The 18,045-nt window shown below is 47.3% G+C and overlaps 1 protein-coding gene across 13 annotated transcripts in view; it reads right to left on the bottom strand.

Moving 5' to 3' along the window:
* The window catches only part of DAPK2 (death associated protein kinase 2), a 129,053-nt gene that overhangs the window by 107,829 nt on the left and 3,179 nt on the right, over positions 1 to 18,045 (bottom strand). For all 13 annotated transcript variants that reach the window (XR_010839786.1, XR_010839788.1, XR_010839787.1 and 10 more), the window contains exon 2: positions 15,637 to 15,734. Coding sequence is in view for 6 of the 13 variants with exons in the window: in XM_067029714.1 (XP_066885815.1) it covers positions 15,637 to 15,713 (77 nt within the window). In the remaining 7 variants the exon portion in view is untranslated. The remainder of the gene's footprint in view (positions 1 to 15,636; positions 15,735 to 18,045) is intronic.

Below are 18,045 nucleotides of genomic sequence, written 5' to 3'. Positions count from 1 at the left end.
AGGCTCTTTGAGGAAAAGGCGGTCACTGGAAGGATACACACAGGAAGAGAAAGCCACAAAGGAATTAGCTCGTGGAATCACTGTATCTTCTGTGGCAGCCCCATTCTCTCCTCACTGTGCATCAAGTCTCAGAGAGAGGCTATCTAATTGACTTTTAGCTAATATATCACTGGTCCTAGTGGGCAGAGCTTTTTCAACCCAGCCATCTCATAGGATACCAAATAGCCAATGAATGGGTCACTCTTGGGTCAAGTGACCATCCCTGTTCCAATCAGGGGCCACCCTTGCACAAGAGCCAGCCCAGCTCCACTCTATGGGGCAGGGGGCTGTGAGGGGCTCAGGGCGGAAGAGGAAAGAGGGTAGTTTTAGCAAGAAAGGAATATTGGGTATGGCAGACACCATGCACAAGTGGGGCAGGGTGGGAATCCCAGCAGGGGTCTTTGTGAGCGAAGACAAAGAGGTAAAATTAACATGGCCCACTGCGATAGAGGATAATAAAGAGACTTGCTCAATCAGGGAAGGAAGGAGTAAACCAACAGCTCTGGGAGCTTACTTTGTGTCTCAAGTACCATTTTGAAGAAGTGATCTTGATCCAGGTGTACAGTCTACACAAATTGGGACACTTTAAAAACTATGGATGCCAGAGCCCCATCCCAGACCTTCTAAATCTGAATCCCTGGCATGTATACATGTGTGTTTAAACCTCCTGTGTGATTCATATGTACTACGCAAGATGACAATCACCGTGCTACATGTTTCGGTCATAATCTCATTCAATCCTCTAGAGTCAGGAGAGATGGAGGTTCAAATCTTGGCCTGATAAGGTAGGTGGTATGTTCTCAATCTCACAGATGAGAAAACCAAGGCTCAGAGAGGTGAAGTAACTTACCCAAGGTAACAGAGGCAGTGAGTAGTAAAACTGGGATTCGTACCTAGGTTTAATACCTGAGCCTGAGAGACAAATTCTTGACTGTGTATTGGAGAGGGGTGGATCAGCTGCCCCAGAGATGGTCCAGCCGCAGAACTTCCTGGATGGTAACAACACCGGGAACCAGGGGAATTGGGGTGGGGGTTGGTGGAGCCAAACCGGCTTAGCCAGGGCCTGGCAGTGCTTCCTGACCAGCAGAAAGCTGAAATCTCAGAGGCATGTGTGGACCCCAGGAAGGCTCTTACATCAGGGCTCAGCTGAAACATCAGAAAGAATTTCACAATTCCAAACCGTGGAAACACTGCTGACTTAGCTGGGTCCAAAGGTGTCTTATACAATCTCTTTCTCTAAGAAATCTTTTCAAGATTGCTACTTGGACCTGTGTTTACAAAGCCCTGTGGACACACAGCCTTATCTCCACTCCATCTGGCTGCCCTGCTCTCAAGGGTAGGGCTGGGTCATTGTGCCTCTGTTTCCATATCTGTAAAATGGGGACAGTGACTTCCTACCTTCCCACCTACCCCAATGTGGAGGCTCATGATCAAATGAGGTAACAGAGGAGAAGCAGCCCAACCCAGCTCTTCCCTATGAGCTCTTCAAAACAACTGACTGCTGGGCTTTTAGCATCATCTTGTCCATATCTGCAACCGTTTGCTGGGTACTTCCCATATGCCAGGCTATGCCCCTTACATCTGTGCTAGGAATGGGAAAAGAATCACTTTGAAAGCTGCTCAGAACTGTTACTGGTAATAAGGAAGGCAAAAGACTCCGAAATGGGGTGGAGGTGGGGTGGGGGGACGGTCAGAGATGGTTTTTTGCATGGGAAAAACTTTAAAGGATCTTTGGTTCTGGAAAAGAGAGGCCCAGGGTCCTTGCAGGGAGAGGCCGTAACAAGGACCTAAACTTCCTATATGTGAAAGAATAGGGGGGCTCTTTGGGGAGGTAAGTATAAGGATAGTAGCAGATCTCGGGCCTGGGGAGGAGTCCTGGAAGGCCCCAGCATCATGGCAGATGGCAGAAGTCAGAGGAGCGGAGGTATCTATTACCCCACTTTAAGTTGTTTCCTTCTCTGTGCAGAAATTCCTCTCACTACCAGAAACTCAGTTTATCCGGCAAGCAGCCTCAGTGACAAGGGAGGCACTCAGAAATGGGCCTGAGTCCGTGCCTGAGACAGGGTCACAGAGGGAGTGCTGCCTTGTCTCGAAGGAGAAAGAGGTCCTTGAGTCCAAGGACCTAAGGCATCAAGGAGGATGTGAGCCCTCCCTGGGGAGACCCAGAAATGCTCAGTCAGGAACAGGACTTCCTGTTGCCCTGGAATGGAATGCTCATTATTCTTATTTGGACATTAAAGGAGGGGACCCAAGAAGGCTGGAAAACAAACCTGTGAGAAATGGGACCATCTTAGCACAAAGAAACGGAGCTTATGAGCGTGAAGCTGCCCCAGGTCCAGCGGCTCATGGTAGCAGAGCCAGGATCACACCTGGGCCCGGTGGCTGCAGCACCCAGAGCAGTCACCACCAGGCTAGGGCTCATCAGCCTGCTGCCCCGAGCCCATCCTCCTGCTGGGGCCCTCAGCTGGCCCTCGGCTGCCTTTCCCCCTCTGCCCTGTCTCCGTCTCCTCCCAAACACCAGTAGGAGCGTTTGCCTCCCAGGACCGTACTGCAGCCCCTGAGCAGCCAAGTTCTCCTCTTTAGCTGGTGGGCCCTGGACCCAGGGTGCCAAATAAACCTCATCCCCAGGAGGGAAGGATAATTCATAACCCTCCAGGCCCTATGGCCAGGCCACCAAGGACCAGAAGCTCAGGATTCAAGATTAGGGTTCTGAGGTCTCAGGCTTAGATGCAGGCAGCCAGGGGGTGGGCGTGGGCAGGGGAGCAGTGTCAGCCGTGGAAATGGATTAAACAAGGACAACTGGGCTCTCAGCAGATTCCCCAATAAACCACTAAACAATAGTATCCACCTCCTCCCCTATTCTCTGGAGGGGAGCCCAGGGTCACAGGCAGAAAGAAAAATCTTGGGCAGCTTGGCAACCCCCACCAAAGAGCACTGGACCAGGGGTCAGAAGTCATGGATTTAAATCCCAGCTCTGACACTTCCCTCGGCAAGTTAGTTAAGTTCTCCAAGCTTCAGCTTCCTTATCTGCAAAGTGGGAGAAACACCGGCCACCCCGTAGAGCTGCAAGAGGATTAAACTAGGTAACAGCCCATGACCAGTGCAGGGCCAGGTTTAGATAGGATGCACAATCCCTAACACCCAGACCTCCCTTCCCATCCTCCACCCCAGCACCCCCTGCAGGACAGGACAGACTGACATGGACAGTGGTTCTGAAACTGGGGTTCTCGGAGTTTCCTCACAGGCTATGAGACGGAGGGCAGGGAAAGAGGGCAGGTGGACCGCTGTTCACCTCTTCTTCCTCCTTTTACATAACTGCACCTCACTTTGATCTGTTTCTATCCTGTCCCCCACCCCAGGATAAGTCACTTTTTTAAAGTTTTGCTGCTTAAGCTGTAAACCATACTGCAGTAGATCAGGAGTAGACACTCTTTTTCCACAAAGAGTCAGATGGTAAATATCTTAGGCATTGAGAGCCAAGAAGTAAAATCCAGGATATTATTATTTATTATTAGTAGTAGTAGTAGTATTTTTGGCCCTGCACCATGTGGGATACCAGTTCCCCGACCGGGGATCGAATCGGCACCTCTTGCACCTACTCTCCTGCGCAGAGTAGGTACTTACATAACAAAGGAGAAAACTAAATTTCCACAAAATTTTAACTGATGAAACTAAAAATATAATAAGAATTGCATTTGTCTTATTCTGTTTTGTTTGTTTTTTTGTAATACAGGTCTGCCATGAGAAGAATGGAATTGCAGGGGTGGATAACAGTTTGCTTAATCGGGGTCCAAAGTTAGTGTTCCAACCATCGAATCTATTGCAACTGGTCATCCATAAAACACATTATTTCAGTGTTTGTGACCACCTAGAGGGATGGGAAAAGGAGGGCGGGAGGGAGGCTCAAGAGGGAGGGGATATGGGGATATATGTATATGTATATGTATAGCTGATTCACTTTGTTATACAGCAGAAACTAACACAACACTGTAAAGCAATTATACGCCAATAAAGTTAAACACACACACACACACACACACACACACACACACACACACACACATTTTGTAAAAAAAAAAAAAAAAAAATTCTTAGCTCCAGGGCCATTGAAAGTAGGTGGCAGGCTGGATTTGACTGTAGGGCTATAGTTTCCCATCCCCTGGACTAGACAATGTAGGAGCCCTTGCAGGTTAAAGTTCTTGGGCTTTGGGCTTCCCTGGTGGCGCAGTGGTTGAGAATCCGCCTGCCAATGCAGGAGACACGGGTTCGTGCCCTGGTCCGGGAAGATCCCACATGCCGCGGAGCAGCTGGGCCCGTGAGCCATGGCCGCTAGGCCTGCGCGTCCGGAGCCTGTGCTCCGCCACGGGAGAGGCCACAACAGTGAGAGGCCCGCATACCGCAAAAAAAAAAAAAAAAAAAAAAAAAAAGTTCTTGGGCTTTAAAGCCTGTTGAAGGCTGCTCTGGGGGCTAGAGCAATCTCCAGAAGAGGAACTCTGAAGGCTGCAGCATCTCCTCTGTGGGAGGCTCTGGAGGGCCTCACATGACCTCCCACCTGCACTGCCAGAGTCCTGGTGCTTTACTGCAGCTGAGGTGATGGGTACCTAAGGCCCTAACTCCCACCACTGGCCGCGGCTCTTACCCCTCAACTTGGTCTCCCCAGCAAAGGAGAATACAGAGAAACCAAGCTCTCTCCTTCGCCCTCAAAACACACTTCTCCCCAAGCACCCCCTCTCCCAATAGCACCTCACAGAAAACTTTCTTATAGAACCATTCCAGGGAATTCCCTGATGGTCCAGTGGTTAGGACTCTGGGCTCTCACTGCTGAGGGCCCAGGTTCAATCCCTGGTCTGGGAACTAAAATTCCACAAGCCACATGGGTCATGGCCCAAAAAAAACCCCCAACATTCCAGCCAACTTCTAAAAGTAGAGACAAAGAAGTGGAACCCTTTGCCAGAGTTCTGGGGTCCCCCAAAGACCTTGAATCCCCTTTACCTCTCGGGGGAGGAAGGCAACACCATCAGTCTACAGGAAGACCTCTGCCTCTAGTCCTGATGGGGCCTCATTTTCATCACTTATAAAATGGAAATGATTTTACTTGCCTTACCTGCCTTGTGTTGCTATCAGAACTTCAAAATATCTATGAAAATGAAATAGAAACACCATGAAAAAAGGTAAAGTAGCACAGAGAACAAGATTTGGAATTAAAGGAGAAGCACAGAAGACTTCAACCACTTTAAATTTCTCCACAGTGAAAACATTAAGGTATCTTTACAAAACTCTTAAACTACACAGAAATACACAAAAATAACAAAAGGGTATTGGCAAAGCCATAAGGAAATAAGCACATGCTGGTGACCTGGTAAACTGGTTCAATATTTCCAGTTTCAACCATTACACAAATCAGCTATAACCTCTGACCTCGTATTTCACCTCTGGGAATACACTGGCAGAAATAATGCAGAGAGAGGAAATTAACAAATATGTTCACAGAAAGAGTTTTAGTAGTGAGAAACAATAGGGAAAGTTTAGTAAATTGGGGATGTTTATATAGCAGATTATTATGAAGTTAATGAAAACATACGGACTATATCTATTTGTTTTAAAAGGCCAGTATTCTTCAAAAATATCTTGTAATGAAAGTCAAAGAAAGGTTGAGGAACTGTTTCAGATTAATGGAGACTAAAGATATATGACAAGGAGATGCAATATATGATCTTCACTGGATCCTGTTTAGCAGGGAGAAAAACTGCTACTTGGGGGACTTCCCTGGTGGTGCAGTGGCTAAGACTCCAAGCTCCCAATGCGGGGGGCCCAGGTTCAATCCCTGGTTGGGGAACTAGATCCCACATGCATACCAAAACTAAGAGTTCGCCTGCTGCAACTAAGACCTGGCACAACCAAGTAAATAAATAAAATATTTTAAATAAACATATAAATAAAAAACACTAGCTGGGGAGTGGGAGGTACAAACAGTTGGGTGTAAGATAGGCTACAACAATGTATTACACAACACGGGGAACATATCCAATATTCTGTAATAACTGTAAATGGAGTTTAACCTTTTAAAATTGTATAAAATTTAAAAAAAATTTTTTAAGAACACTAATGGGAAAATTGACAAAATTGGAACAAGAATGATAGCTTAGATTAAAATATTGTATCAGAGTGAAATGTCCTGAATTTGAAAGTTGTACTGTGGTTATGAAAGAGAACGCCCGTGTCCTTAGGAGATACATAACGAAGCATTGAGGATAAAGAGGCATAATGTCCGCAACCAACTCCCAAATGGCTCGGAAACAATAATAGGTAAGTAGGTAGGTAGATAGGTAGATAGGCAGACAAAAAGAAAGAAGGGAAGGAAAGGAGAAACTGAAGGAAGGAAAAAGAGGGAAGAAAGGCAGGAGGAGGAGGAGAAGGTGGGGAAGGAGGGAGAGAGCAAGAGAGGTGACAAAATGTTAAAACCTCGTATGTGGATAAAGGATATGCAGGAGTTCTGTTATTCTGAAAATGTTTTTATTAAATTTGAAATTATTTTGAAACAAAAATATTTTTAGGTTATACGGACTCTGGATACATGGAAAGGTATACATAAAACAATGTTGAGTCAAAAAACAACACAATGCAAAATGTACACACTGGAGATATATAAGTAGAAAGGAAAGTGTGTCCCGTAGATACAGGTATATAACGGTTTCAATTATCCTCACGTAGGACCTCCCTCTCGCTCTTACAATTTTCATAACGCAAACTGAGCTCAATGAGACCACTACCTCGGGGCAAGCGGTTTGCACCATGTGCCAGCTTCTGACTGAAGCATGTGCAATGCAGCCACTTTGTTTGAGTGGCTTTGTGCTTTGTTTGCCTGACAATGGGTGATAAAGGCGCCTCCCTCCTTCCTCCAGGGCCTCTGTCATCCAGGGCCCCTGCAGTCGCCTGTCCTCCTGGCAGCCCCCTCCCTTCAACCCTCTCCACGCGCCCTCTTGCCCAAGCCCAGGCCTGCTGCTTCTCAGTCTTTGGCAGAGCCCTGACCTTGAGGTGGTTATGTGCCATCTCCAGGATTAGACCGTGACGAGCTGCCCCACACAGGGTGACAGCTTCCTCCGCTGAACAACTGGCGCATGTTTGGGGGTCCCCCTATTAGCTTGTGGCCTGTTCCAACGTCTCATCTCATTAGCTTTTGAGGAGAGTACCCCTGTGCCACAACTGAGCCCTAATCTCTTCTAGGGTGAGGCCTGAGCCCTAAGTCTCCTCTATCCATCACAGTGCCCAGCACACAGTGGGTGCCTGGGAAGAGTCTCTGGACTGTGACAATGAGTACAGACGTGCACTTACACATCCACACATGCTCACTCACATTTTGGAAACCACTGGCTTGTCTGGGGCGCAGCAATGGCCCAAAAGCCTTCCTTGCCACTAACACCAAGCTGAGGGCTCCCTGGGCCCGGCACAGACAAGCTCGGTGTTAGCAGTAAGAAAGCTTTTTTGGCATGAGTGACCAGCCACCACTGTAAAACTTCTCTGATCCTCAGTTTTCACAACTGTGAAGTGGGAATGTAATCCAGCTCATATTGTTCTGGAAAATGGGAAGTACTCAGCACAGATACTGACATGAGGGCAGAAGATTCTTAACTTAGGTCGGTCACTTTCACTTTCCAGCAGCAGGAAATATAAGCATGTGTGTGATCAGACAAGCACAAGAACCCCAGCCCAGGGAGGCAAGCAGGTCTGGCTAGAGAAGTTTCTGCTTTTTATTTCTGACTTTCTCTGAGATTTGCTATGTTGCACGAAGTGGAATTTCCCACTTGCCTTCTCCTTGATAAGGTAGGTGGTCTGTATTTCTTGAGCCAGTTACCTAACATTTTAGAGACTGAATTTCTTCATGTGTAAAATGGGAATAGCAGCTGCTTCACAAGATGCTACCAGGATTAAATACAATAATGTGTGTCCAGTGCTTCCCTGCTGGCACAGTGGTTGAGAATCCGCCTGCCGATGCAGGGGACACAGGTTCGTGCCCCGGTCCAGGAAGATCCACATGCCGTGGAGCGGCTGGGCCCGTGAGCCATGGCCACTGAGCCTTTGCGTCCGGAGCCTGTGCTCCACAACGGGAGAGGTCACAACAGTGAGAGGCCCGCATACCACAAAAAAAAAAAAAAAAAAGTGTGTCCACTACTATATATAAAATAAACAACAAGGACCTACTGTATAGCACAGGGAACTATATTCAATATCTTATAATAACCTATAATGGAAAAGAATCTGAAAAAGAATATATATATATATATCTAAAATCACTTTCCTGTATACCTGAAACTAACACAACATTGTAAATAAACTATACTTCAATTAAAAAAAAAAAAAGAGTAATGGGGACTTCCCTGGCAGTCCAGTGGTTAAGACTTCACACTTCCAATGCAGGGAGCCTGGGTTCCATCCCTGGTTGGGGAACTAAGATCCTGCATGCTGCGTGGGGCAGCCAAAAAGAAAAAGAAAAAAGAGTAAGAAGAAAAAAACAATGTGTGTCCAGGAAATGGAGTGTGTCTTGTTTCTCACTTTGTGTTTGGGGAATCCTGGACATTCGTGCATTCCAAGGCCTATGGGAGCTGGGGGCTTGGCTGAGCTTTTGGAACCAAGGTAGGTTCCAAACAGCTCTGCAGTCAACTGTGGTGTCTGTGGGAGTTGAGCGCTTATCAAGCGTAAAAGGCCTGGGCTGGACTCTATTGGGGTTGTGGCAGAGTGGAGGGTGTGGGGGGGAGGCAGAGAGAGGCAGAAAATGAATGGATAAAAGGCAAAGTACGCAGGAGCCCAGCATGGAGGACCCTGTGTCCAGCAAGGAAGATGACCAGGTGAGCCTTCTGTGTAACATGAGGTATGATGACATTAGCACTTAATAGAGGTGTGGGTCCAGAATAAGAAGTAATACAGTCCATAGAGGGGGTGTGGCAGAGGGGGTAAGTGTAGAGGGAGTGGGTCATGGCAGGCTTTGCCAGGAGAGATGGCATTTGATCCTGACCTTAAGGGAAAAGTTTAATTTTTCCAAGAGTGAGAGAAGAGCAAGAGCAAAGAGAAGTCACAGAAGATCTGGGGACCTCTGGCCTCTGGCCCAGTGCTGCCGTGAGGCTCAAAATAGAGAGCAGTTGAGGACCTGCCTTCAAAGAGTTGACAGCCCAGCACAAACAAATGTGAGATAGGCCTAATCTCATCACCGGTCATCCCAGGGCCTGAGCATTGCTCCTGCCCCCCTTGGTCTATGCAACCTGCTCCCAGGAGCTTAGCACTTGGGGGAATGTTAACTCTGAGCACATGCAGGCCTTAAGCAGACACGAAAGAGGAGAGGATGTGTGGGCATGAGAAATAGCCATGGATAGATTAGAAGGTAAGACTCAGAAATAAAAACAGTTGCTAGGTTAAGGCTGCTAGTATTTTGTTGGCTTAAACTGTCTTCTTAAATGTTTTATTAAAAAAAAAAAAACTTTCATCCAAAGCAAGTCTCATAGATCTATATATTGTAAAAAGATATTCAATGTATTTCATTAAGTGAGAAAAGCAAGTTGTAGATTGTTCTGGTCGTATGATCCCATCTGGGTCTACATTCACACTTGCTTTACTTAGACTAAGTTCTGAAAGGCAACAGAAGGCAATTATCACCAAAGTCTACCTGTGGATGTGAGAATTAGAGGGAGAACAGAGGGAGTTCTAGTCTAACTTTTCATAAGTTTATGACATATGCCATGCATTACTTCTACAATAAATTTTTTTTAATTTAGAAAGAAATAATAAAACTCCCTTCACCTCCGAGTTCATCTTGGAAACACTTTTTCCCAAGGACAGAGACAGGTAAATCCAAACACCTATTATTATTGTTTTCTATAGAGCTTTGTGGCTAGACTGGGCTATAGAACACAGCCTGGGTATACCTGAGCTCTACACATTTCCTGGAGGTTTTTGTTTCTCTCCCAAAAGAAGCTGCTCTGGCTAAGCTGCATGTGTGGTGGGTGATCTTAACCACAGAGGACCCCATTGGTGGGAGACTCAGGTCTGGAAGGCAGCTATCCCAAGGAATTCCTCAGCCTGTTTAGGAAGGGTGAGGCTTGAGAGCAGTGGCTCTTTCCCCGGCCCAAGGCTCCTTTCCCTATAAAAGGGGATGCTGCAGGTTAAGTGCCTAGCAGTGTGCCTTGCACACGTGAGCCTCCTGTACGTAGCAGGGCTTCTGGCCGCTATCTTCACCAGGGGAGCTGGGGAGGTTATGATGGGATGTGTGGGGTAATGAATGGTGAGATAGGCTCCCTGAGAGAGGTGAGGGCTGTGGATAAAAGTTGAATTTACATATGGAGAGGTTTTCCTCTGTTTGTTTAAACCATCACAGTGTAGTTGAAAAGCTTCTTTAAGTTTCAGCTCCTGTATTGCTGGCTCTGTGACTTTGGACAAATCACCTCCCCTCTCTGGGCCTCACTTTTCTTGTCTATAAAATGGAGATCTGGACTAAATTCTTGTTGAGATCCAGTTCAACAGTAACATTTTATGATTTTATGTTCATCTAATAATTTAAAAATCTAAGTGAAGTAATATAAGTATAGGAAAGAAGAAACCACTGATCATTATATGCTGCTTACATTAATTTACCTTGTACCCTTAGACATACAGCAGTCATCACTGGGCCTATCCACCAGCACCCTTCCCCAGGGAACATCAGTCCTTCCCCAATGCTCACCTTTCTGACTCTGACCCTGCTACCCTACCCTCAAGGTCAAAGAAAAAAGACTATCCTACCATATATTCTCCCCCCACTCCTCAAAAGCAGTCAAATTAAAGAGAAAAATAAGTTTGTGCTTTGTGGGTCCTTATGGTGTGGTGGCCAGAGCCCTAGAGTAGGAGTCAGACCACCAGTGCCCACCCTGGTCTATCACCTGTTCACCGTGTGACCTTGGACAAGCCACTTAGCCTCTCTGGTCTTAGCCTCATCTATAAAATGAGGGGTTAGATGGGTTTCTCTTTATGAGCCTTGCTCTGCCTTACAGTGGCTACCCAGGCTGGGAGAGGCCAGAAGCTGCAGGCCAGCATTTCTCCAAAGATTCCCAGAAATAGCCGACAACCTCCAGCATCCCCAGCAGGCTGGTGCTGAAATGTGAGCCAGAAAATCAGGTGAGATGCGCAGGGCCAGGTGGGCCCCAGCCATGCCCAAGACTCTCAGGCCAGGGCATGATGTCCACATCCAAAGCTGGATTCTGCAGCTTTTCTCACAGATGTTCTCTTATTTGTAGGATAAGGACATACAAGGCCTCCAAAGGCATCAGAAACATGCCCTTCAGGGACCAGACCAGGGCAGGGAGTGGACTTAAAGATTCCTTGTTTGTTAATGTATAGTTTTAGTTCAGATACAATATACCTGCAAGAAAATGTACATATACAGTATGGCTTAACGTATTTTCAGGAAATGAACACATCAGTGAAACAGGCACCCAGATCAGGAAACAGAACAACACCTGTCCCCCAGAAATCCCTCTCATGCCCCCTTTCAGTCACTAGTCCTTCAAGAATAACCACTATTCTGATTTCTAGCACCAGGGATTCATTTTGCCTGTCTTGAATTTGACACAAATGGAATTATACCGTATGGGCTCTTTTGAATCTGGCTTCCTTCGTTCAGCATGATGTTTGTGTGAGCTCCATCTGTCATTACAGGTAAAAAAATGAAAAGTGACTCTCACTCATTTTTATTTTTGCATAGTAAGGACTTACTGAGGAGCTAAAGTCAATGAGACAGCCCTGAGTCTAGGTGAGGGTGCTCACAGAGAGCCGAGGAAGCAGGTTTACATAAAGCTTCTCCCAAACATAAGAACAACCCCTCCTGCTGTTCCTCCTGCAGAGACCCACACTGTCCTCCTGGGAGGCTCTAGAAGTGGGAGACAGGGCCTTGACACCCAAACTTACTTCAAAGGCCAGAAGCTCTTGTTCACTGAACACTTCCCCTGTGCCCAGCTCTGTGAGGGACACCGCAGACTCAGCATCCCATTTAATCCCCACAACCACGAGGTAGCTACTGTTATTATTCCTATCTTACAGGTTAAAAAAAACTCAGGCTCAGAGAGGTCAAGTAAGTTGTCCTAAGGTTGCACAGCTAGGAAAGGGATCCAGACCTCAAACTGTGTGTCCCCAAAGGCCAAATCTCTCCACCAGTCTGTGTTGGCAGAGAGCTCACAGGCTGGGTCTGGCCTCTAGCTATATATCCGACCTCATCTAGCACTGCTTGCCCCCAGCTCACATTCCACGGCCACACTGGCCTCCTGCCAGCAGCTCAGGTCCCAGGCTCTCCCCACCTCGGGGCCTGCATCCATGCTGCTTCCCCTGCCTGCGCATTTACCCTCAGCCACTTCCTCGGAGCAGCCTCCCCAGCCACCCAGGGCAAACTACATCCCCTATTCTCTCTCAGAGCATCCTGCTCTCTCCTTTCACAGCCCATCACACACTCTATAGTGACTTGTCCTTTTGTGATCCCTCAATCACTTGTTCCGTGTCTTTCTCCACCAATGGAACACAAGCTGCAAGAGGACAGGAACGTCGATTTTGTTCGTCGCTGCTTCGGACAATGCCTGGCACGAGGTACACCCGCAATAGTGTGTTACGTGAAGAAGAGAGGAGAGACAGATAGCACTGCCCCTTCTGAAGCCCAGCAGCCATCTGAAGGCAACTCTAGTTCCAGCCTGTTTATGGCCCCCGGCAAGACCCTTCCCCTCTCTGAGCCTCAGTTTCCTCAACTGTCCGACGAGGGTCTTGGAAGAAAGACCTCTAAAGACCCTCCAGCTCACCGGACCTCTAGACGAGCGGTCCCCAACCTTTTTGGCACCAGGGACCATTTTCATGGAAGATGATTTTTCCACGGACGGGGAGGGGCGATGGCTCAGGCAGTAATGAGAGCGACGAGGAGCCGCAGATGAAGCTTTGCTCACTTGCCTGCCGCCCACCTCCTGCTGTGCAGCCCGGTTCCTAACAGGCTGTGGACGGGTACCAGGGGTTCGGGACCCCTGCTCTAGACCACAAATCCTAGGACGACAAGCCATTCCAAAGGCCTCAGGCCTTTGCTGCCTCTTACTCACCCTATGTCCAGCCAGCACCTTAGAACCTTAGAAAAGTTTCAGGTGCCAGGGGCCGGGGCGGGGGAGGTTCCTCCAAGTCTTCCCAGGCTGTGAGGTACCTGGGGCCTTCACACCCTTTTGTAGATGGAGGACCCCAGAGCATGAGGTCTCTTCCAGTTCTAATAGCTCTGAGGTATGGAATGGGGGAGAGACAGGACTAAGAAGGAATAACAGATGAATTCCACGGGAAATGTCTACTTCCTTCTTCAGAGCCCAAGCCCCCCCCCCCCCCGCCGCCATTCCTGACTTCTCAGCTCTCAGCCCACCTGACATAGTCCCATCCAACGCTGTCCCTGTTATGTGCACAGATGCCCCTACAGCCAGGCTGGAGCTCCAGAAGGGCAAAGACTCCCCGTGTCATGCTCATCTCTGTACCCAGAGCACTTAGCACAGACCCTTACACACAGGACATGGCCAACATGGGGCCATCGAATCAAAAGCCACTGGTAGGGCCTGCCAGGGTCTGTGGCTAAGGGTACCACTTTGCCCCCGGCATCACCAAGTTCAGGAGAAGCATCTGAGACGAACAGAACCTCGCTTCTCACTCAGAGGCAGAGTCCACCTGACCACCCTCCAGCCTCTTCCCAGCCCTTCACAGGCACCGGATTGCCAGTGGCAATGGCCCAGACAGAAGACTGAGGAATCTCCCCCTCTGGGACACTCTGGGACTCTGCAGACACTTGCTTCTTGACCCATCCAGTCAAGCAGGACAAGCACTCCCTAAACTTGAAGAAACTGCAGAGAAACTTCTTTTTTCTGGCCTCACCACGCGGCTTGCAGGATCTTAGTTCTTAGTTCCCTGACCAGGGATTGAACCCTGCCCAGCAGTGAAAGCACCGAGTCCTAACCACTGGACCACCAGGGAATTCCCATAACTGCACTTTCCATTCTCTGAGTAAGGCTCCTCTGGCTTTGAAGTTCTTTCTAGTTTTTTTTTTTTAAATAAAAGTACCCAGTGACCCAACTTCTAGTTATCTATCTTAAGGAAACAGTCAAAAACAGGATGAGAAATTTCTCTTAAGGGATGTTCACTACAGCTTTAGCAATGAAAATTTTTAAAAATAAATGGAAACTGCATATTTTTAACAGTAGGGGAAATGGCTGAATAATTGAGACATGCATATACAAGGGAATATAAAACTGCATTTAAAATATTTAATGACATGAGCAAACCTGTATGATACATTAAGATGTAATATTTAAAACTGTATTAAAACACTAACCTATAAATTCAGTGTGCTTAAAATAAAAGGAAATAAATATATACATATATTTGCAAAAAATAAAAGAGAAGAAAAGAAAGTAAGAGAATTAGTCCTGACACAAGAGCTCTTTAAAGGGAAAGGTTCCCATTGTGCATCATGGATACAGTGAAGGCCCTGAACCCCCAGATTTTTACTCTGCTGGGTGTGTAGAGGGGTTGGGCTGGGTGTACCGCAAGTATGTGTGAGTGTGCAAGAACCGTGTGCACTGGAAAGAGTATGACAGGTGTGCAGGCACAGACTGGACTGGCCAGACGCTGGCCATGTCACTTGCTGGCTGAGCAACTTGGGGCAACTTGCTTAAGCTCTTTGGACCACAGTTTCCTCAAGAAAAATAAGAGTAAAAATAATTCCCATTTCATGAATTGTTGTGAGACTCAAACTCCAAGATTGGTGTTCCGTAATCATTAAAATACCACCTGAATACTAGCAGTTGTTACAAATGAGAGGCAAGAAGAGAGCTTCAGAAAATCTTCATTTCTCTCCAGACAGTAACTACTTCCAGATCTGAGTTTACTCCTGTCTGTGTTGTGGGTTTAGCAAAGCTGAAAATGCACCCAATAACTCAGATCCGAGGAACCTTCACAACTAGGCTCGTGTGGCTTGTCACTCAATCTAAAGCCATTTTCAGGAGGATGATTTCACCTCCCATTCAGACTCTGAGCTTACAGAACGAAACCCTGAGAGCTGTGGAGGGACTTCCCTGGTGGTCCAGTAGTTAAGACTTCATGTTCCAAATGAAGGGGCCCGGGGTTCAATCCCTGGTCAGGGAACTAGATCCCACATGCTGCAATGAAGATCCCACATGCTGCAACTAAGACCCGGCACAGCTAAATAAATAAATAAACATTTTTTTAAAAAAACCTGGGAGCCATGGAGAATCCCAAGTGGGATTCGGAGAAGAAAACCAACAGGTCACATCTCAGTCCAGAGCCTGGGGAGGATTTTTGGAGCAAAGTAACAGATATGACAAGAATCATTTAGATTCGCCGTTAACTGTCAGCCAGGTTATACTGAAAACACAGAACTCAGCAATTCTAATCCCTTCTGCTGGCAAGTCTTCATTTCCAGAGAGATGATTACTTGCAGAGGCACCCATGAAGATGAATAAACCTCAGTACTGTTTTTAAAACTTCCCACGATTCCTGTGACAAGCCCATGACCGACAAGATCTACTGACCAGTACGCCTCTCACAGCCACTTACCTCCCCAGCTCCTCCCCGATGTCATAAAAGTCCTCCACCTTCTGCTGCTTGAACATCTCCATGTTTGGGCTCCTCATTGAGGCCTGGAGCGTACAGCCCTGAAACATGAAAAAACCTGAGGTTAGGACAGACGTGTCAATTGGTACCAGCCTGAATCTAGGCCCAAAAGTAATTGGCTGCGTGGGAGCTAATAATTTAAGGATAACCCACGGTCCTCGTTCCTCAAGAACAGACTTGATCAAGCCTTTCCTCACCTGTGACCAATGATGTACCATTCTTACTTGATTTATATTAATCACATTTGTTAAGGAGACAGAAAAATAGCCCTCCTCACTTCTTCAGATCTGCTCTGAACAAGTTCAGAGAAACAGAGCCAAGGGCAACTTTGGCAATTTGTTCTCATGAAGTTCAGGTCTACTGAGAAAAGAGGCAGCTGTGATGCAGGAAAAACAGAACTCATTTTTGAGTCAGAAGTACCAGGTTCAAGTCCCACAGTTGCCTACGTCATTTAAACGGCAGCGTCTTAACTTCCTCATCTGTAAAAGGGATTAGTACTGTAAACACCACTGCAAATCAGGATATTAATTTTATAAACCACAAAATGCAGTAGAAGGGTAAGGGACGTGCATGACCTCACCTCCTACAGGCGCCGTGCCACCCAATTTGGAGTCTGAACTGATTTCAAACTCTCTCACTCGTCACCCTAAGGGAAAGATGGCTGGGAGTGCTGTAACAAATTACAGTAGGCACCAGGAGTTAGGAGCCTGAGGTTCTAGTTGCAATTTTGCCCACAACTAGCTCTATGACCTCATCTCTTGTCAGAGGGAGAAGGCTATTTCCTCATCTGTAAAATGGAGCTATAACTCTGCCTACCCAGGGCACCTCAATGAGAACCACAGGACTACTCTGAACCATGCAGAGCACTCACCACTCCATCAGAAGAGACTGTCTGCATCCTCCCTTGGGATCCTCCTGCCCTAAGGAGCTCACCCATTCCTGGGACAGCCACATGCCACCCTGGACAGCACCCCAAGGGCAGGGCCCAGGACACAGCCTGCACATCACAAAGATAAAACCAGCTACCTGTGGATGCATCTTTCAAGAGTCATTAGCAAAGGCCTCTCAGAGCTCATTTTGGCTAGTGCTGGCAGCTTTTCTTCTGCCTGGCAATCAGATACCAACCACGGCCGGGCCCCATGAGCCCCAAAAGACTGTTATCACCAGGCTGGGCAGAGGCACCATTACATAAGGGCACGTCTCATCAGTGCCAAGTGGCTGAAGCTGTTCTAACTCTCAGATGATGTATACATTTCACCCTCTTTCCTCCACCTCTGCCCCCTACAAACCAGAGCTCTGGTACCAACATGCCACCTGCCTCCCTCCCTTCCATCGAGTCACACACATCCCTGAAGACCTCCAGGCAGAGATGGCCTGGCTCCCAGGCCTTACTCTCAGGGCCACCTGCCAACCTCCTGCCTGTGCATCACACATCCTGCTCCCTGCTTGGTCTTCACTCCATGCTCAGCCAGGGCCTGGCAAGCACGGAATCCTGAGAAAAGCAGGCTCCAGGATCCCCGGGTCTAGGCTAATCTGGGTGCATATTAGCCACGTGAGCCATAGCACGTTGGCACCCTCTCTGGAATTCAATCCCCCTCCTCTGTAAACTGGGGTGATCACGTCTATATCACATACTTCACACATCCATGTGAGGATCCATTGTGATAAGGACATGAACTGCTGGGCAAATAAGAACGATGATTATTATTGTTATTTGACTCATTCCAGGCCATTGTTTGTGTTTCTGCTTCCCACAGCCATTGAGACACCAATTCTGTTCCCTTCTGAGGAAAAGGTACTGGGATCCTCCTGGCAAGTTTGGCTTGATCAGAATCAGAAGTTTGGCCCCCTTTGCCGCCAACCCCCATTCCTGGCAAACCTCCCGAGACTAGCACTGAGGGGGGCAGGACTGCTATCTATCATCTTCCTTTTGCTGAAAAAATACTTCCAAATAAACCATTTGGGTCAGATCCTGGGGGCAGAGGTTAGAGTAGCTACTAATTTCCCACAGTTAGATGGAAGCAGAAAACTCCAAAAAATTCTGTTGGCAATACCCTGATACCTGTTCCTGGTCCCAGGAACAGCTATGATCCTCCATTTGGCAAGAGGCCAGCTGCATTCGCTATCAGGAGCTGAGCTGGATTTGAAGAAGCCCCACCTCTACTACTTTGGGAAACTATTGGGCAGTTTCTACAGACATACCTAAGAGAAACGCATGCAGATGTTTTCTAAAATTGTCCACGTTAGAACTTTCACAGCAGCACTATCAGTAATAACTAAAAATTGGAAACAACCAAATGGCCATCAACAGAAGAATGGATAAATAGAGTTATACCCATACAATGAAATTAT

Source organism: Kogia breviceps, chromosome 3 (genome assembly GCF_026419965.1).
Source record: "Kogia breviceps isolate mKogBre1 chromosome 3, mKogBre1 haplotype 1, whole genome shotgun sequence".
NCBI lineage: Eukaryota > Metazoa > Chordata > Mammalia > Artiodactyla > Physeteridae > Kogia > Kogia breviceps.
Note: the sequence above shows the minus strand (reverse complement) of the source record. Positions and strands in the feature narration are given on the sequence as shown.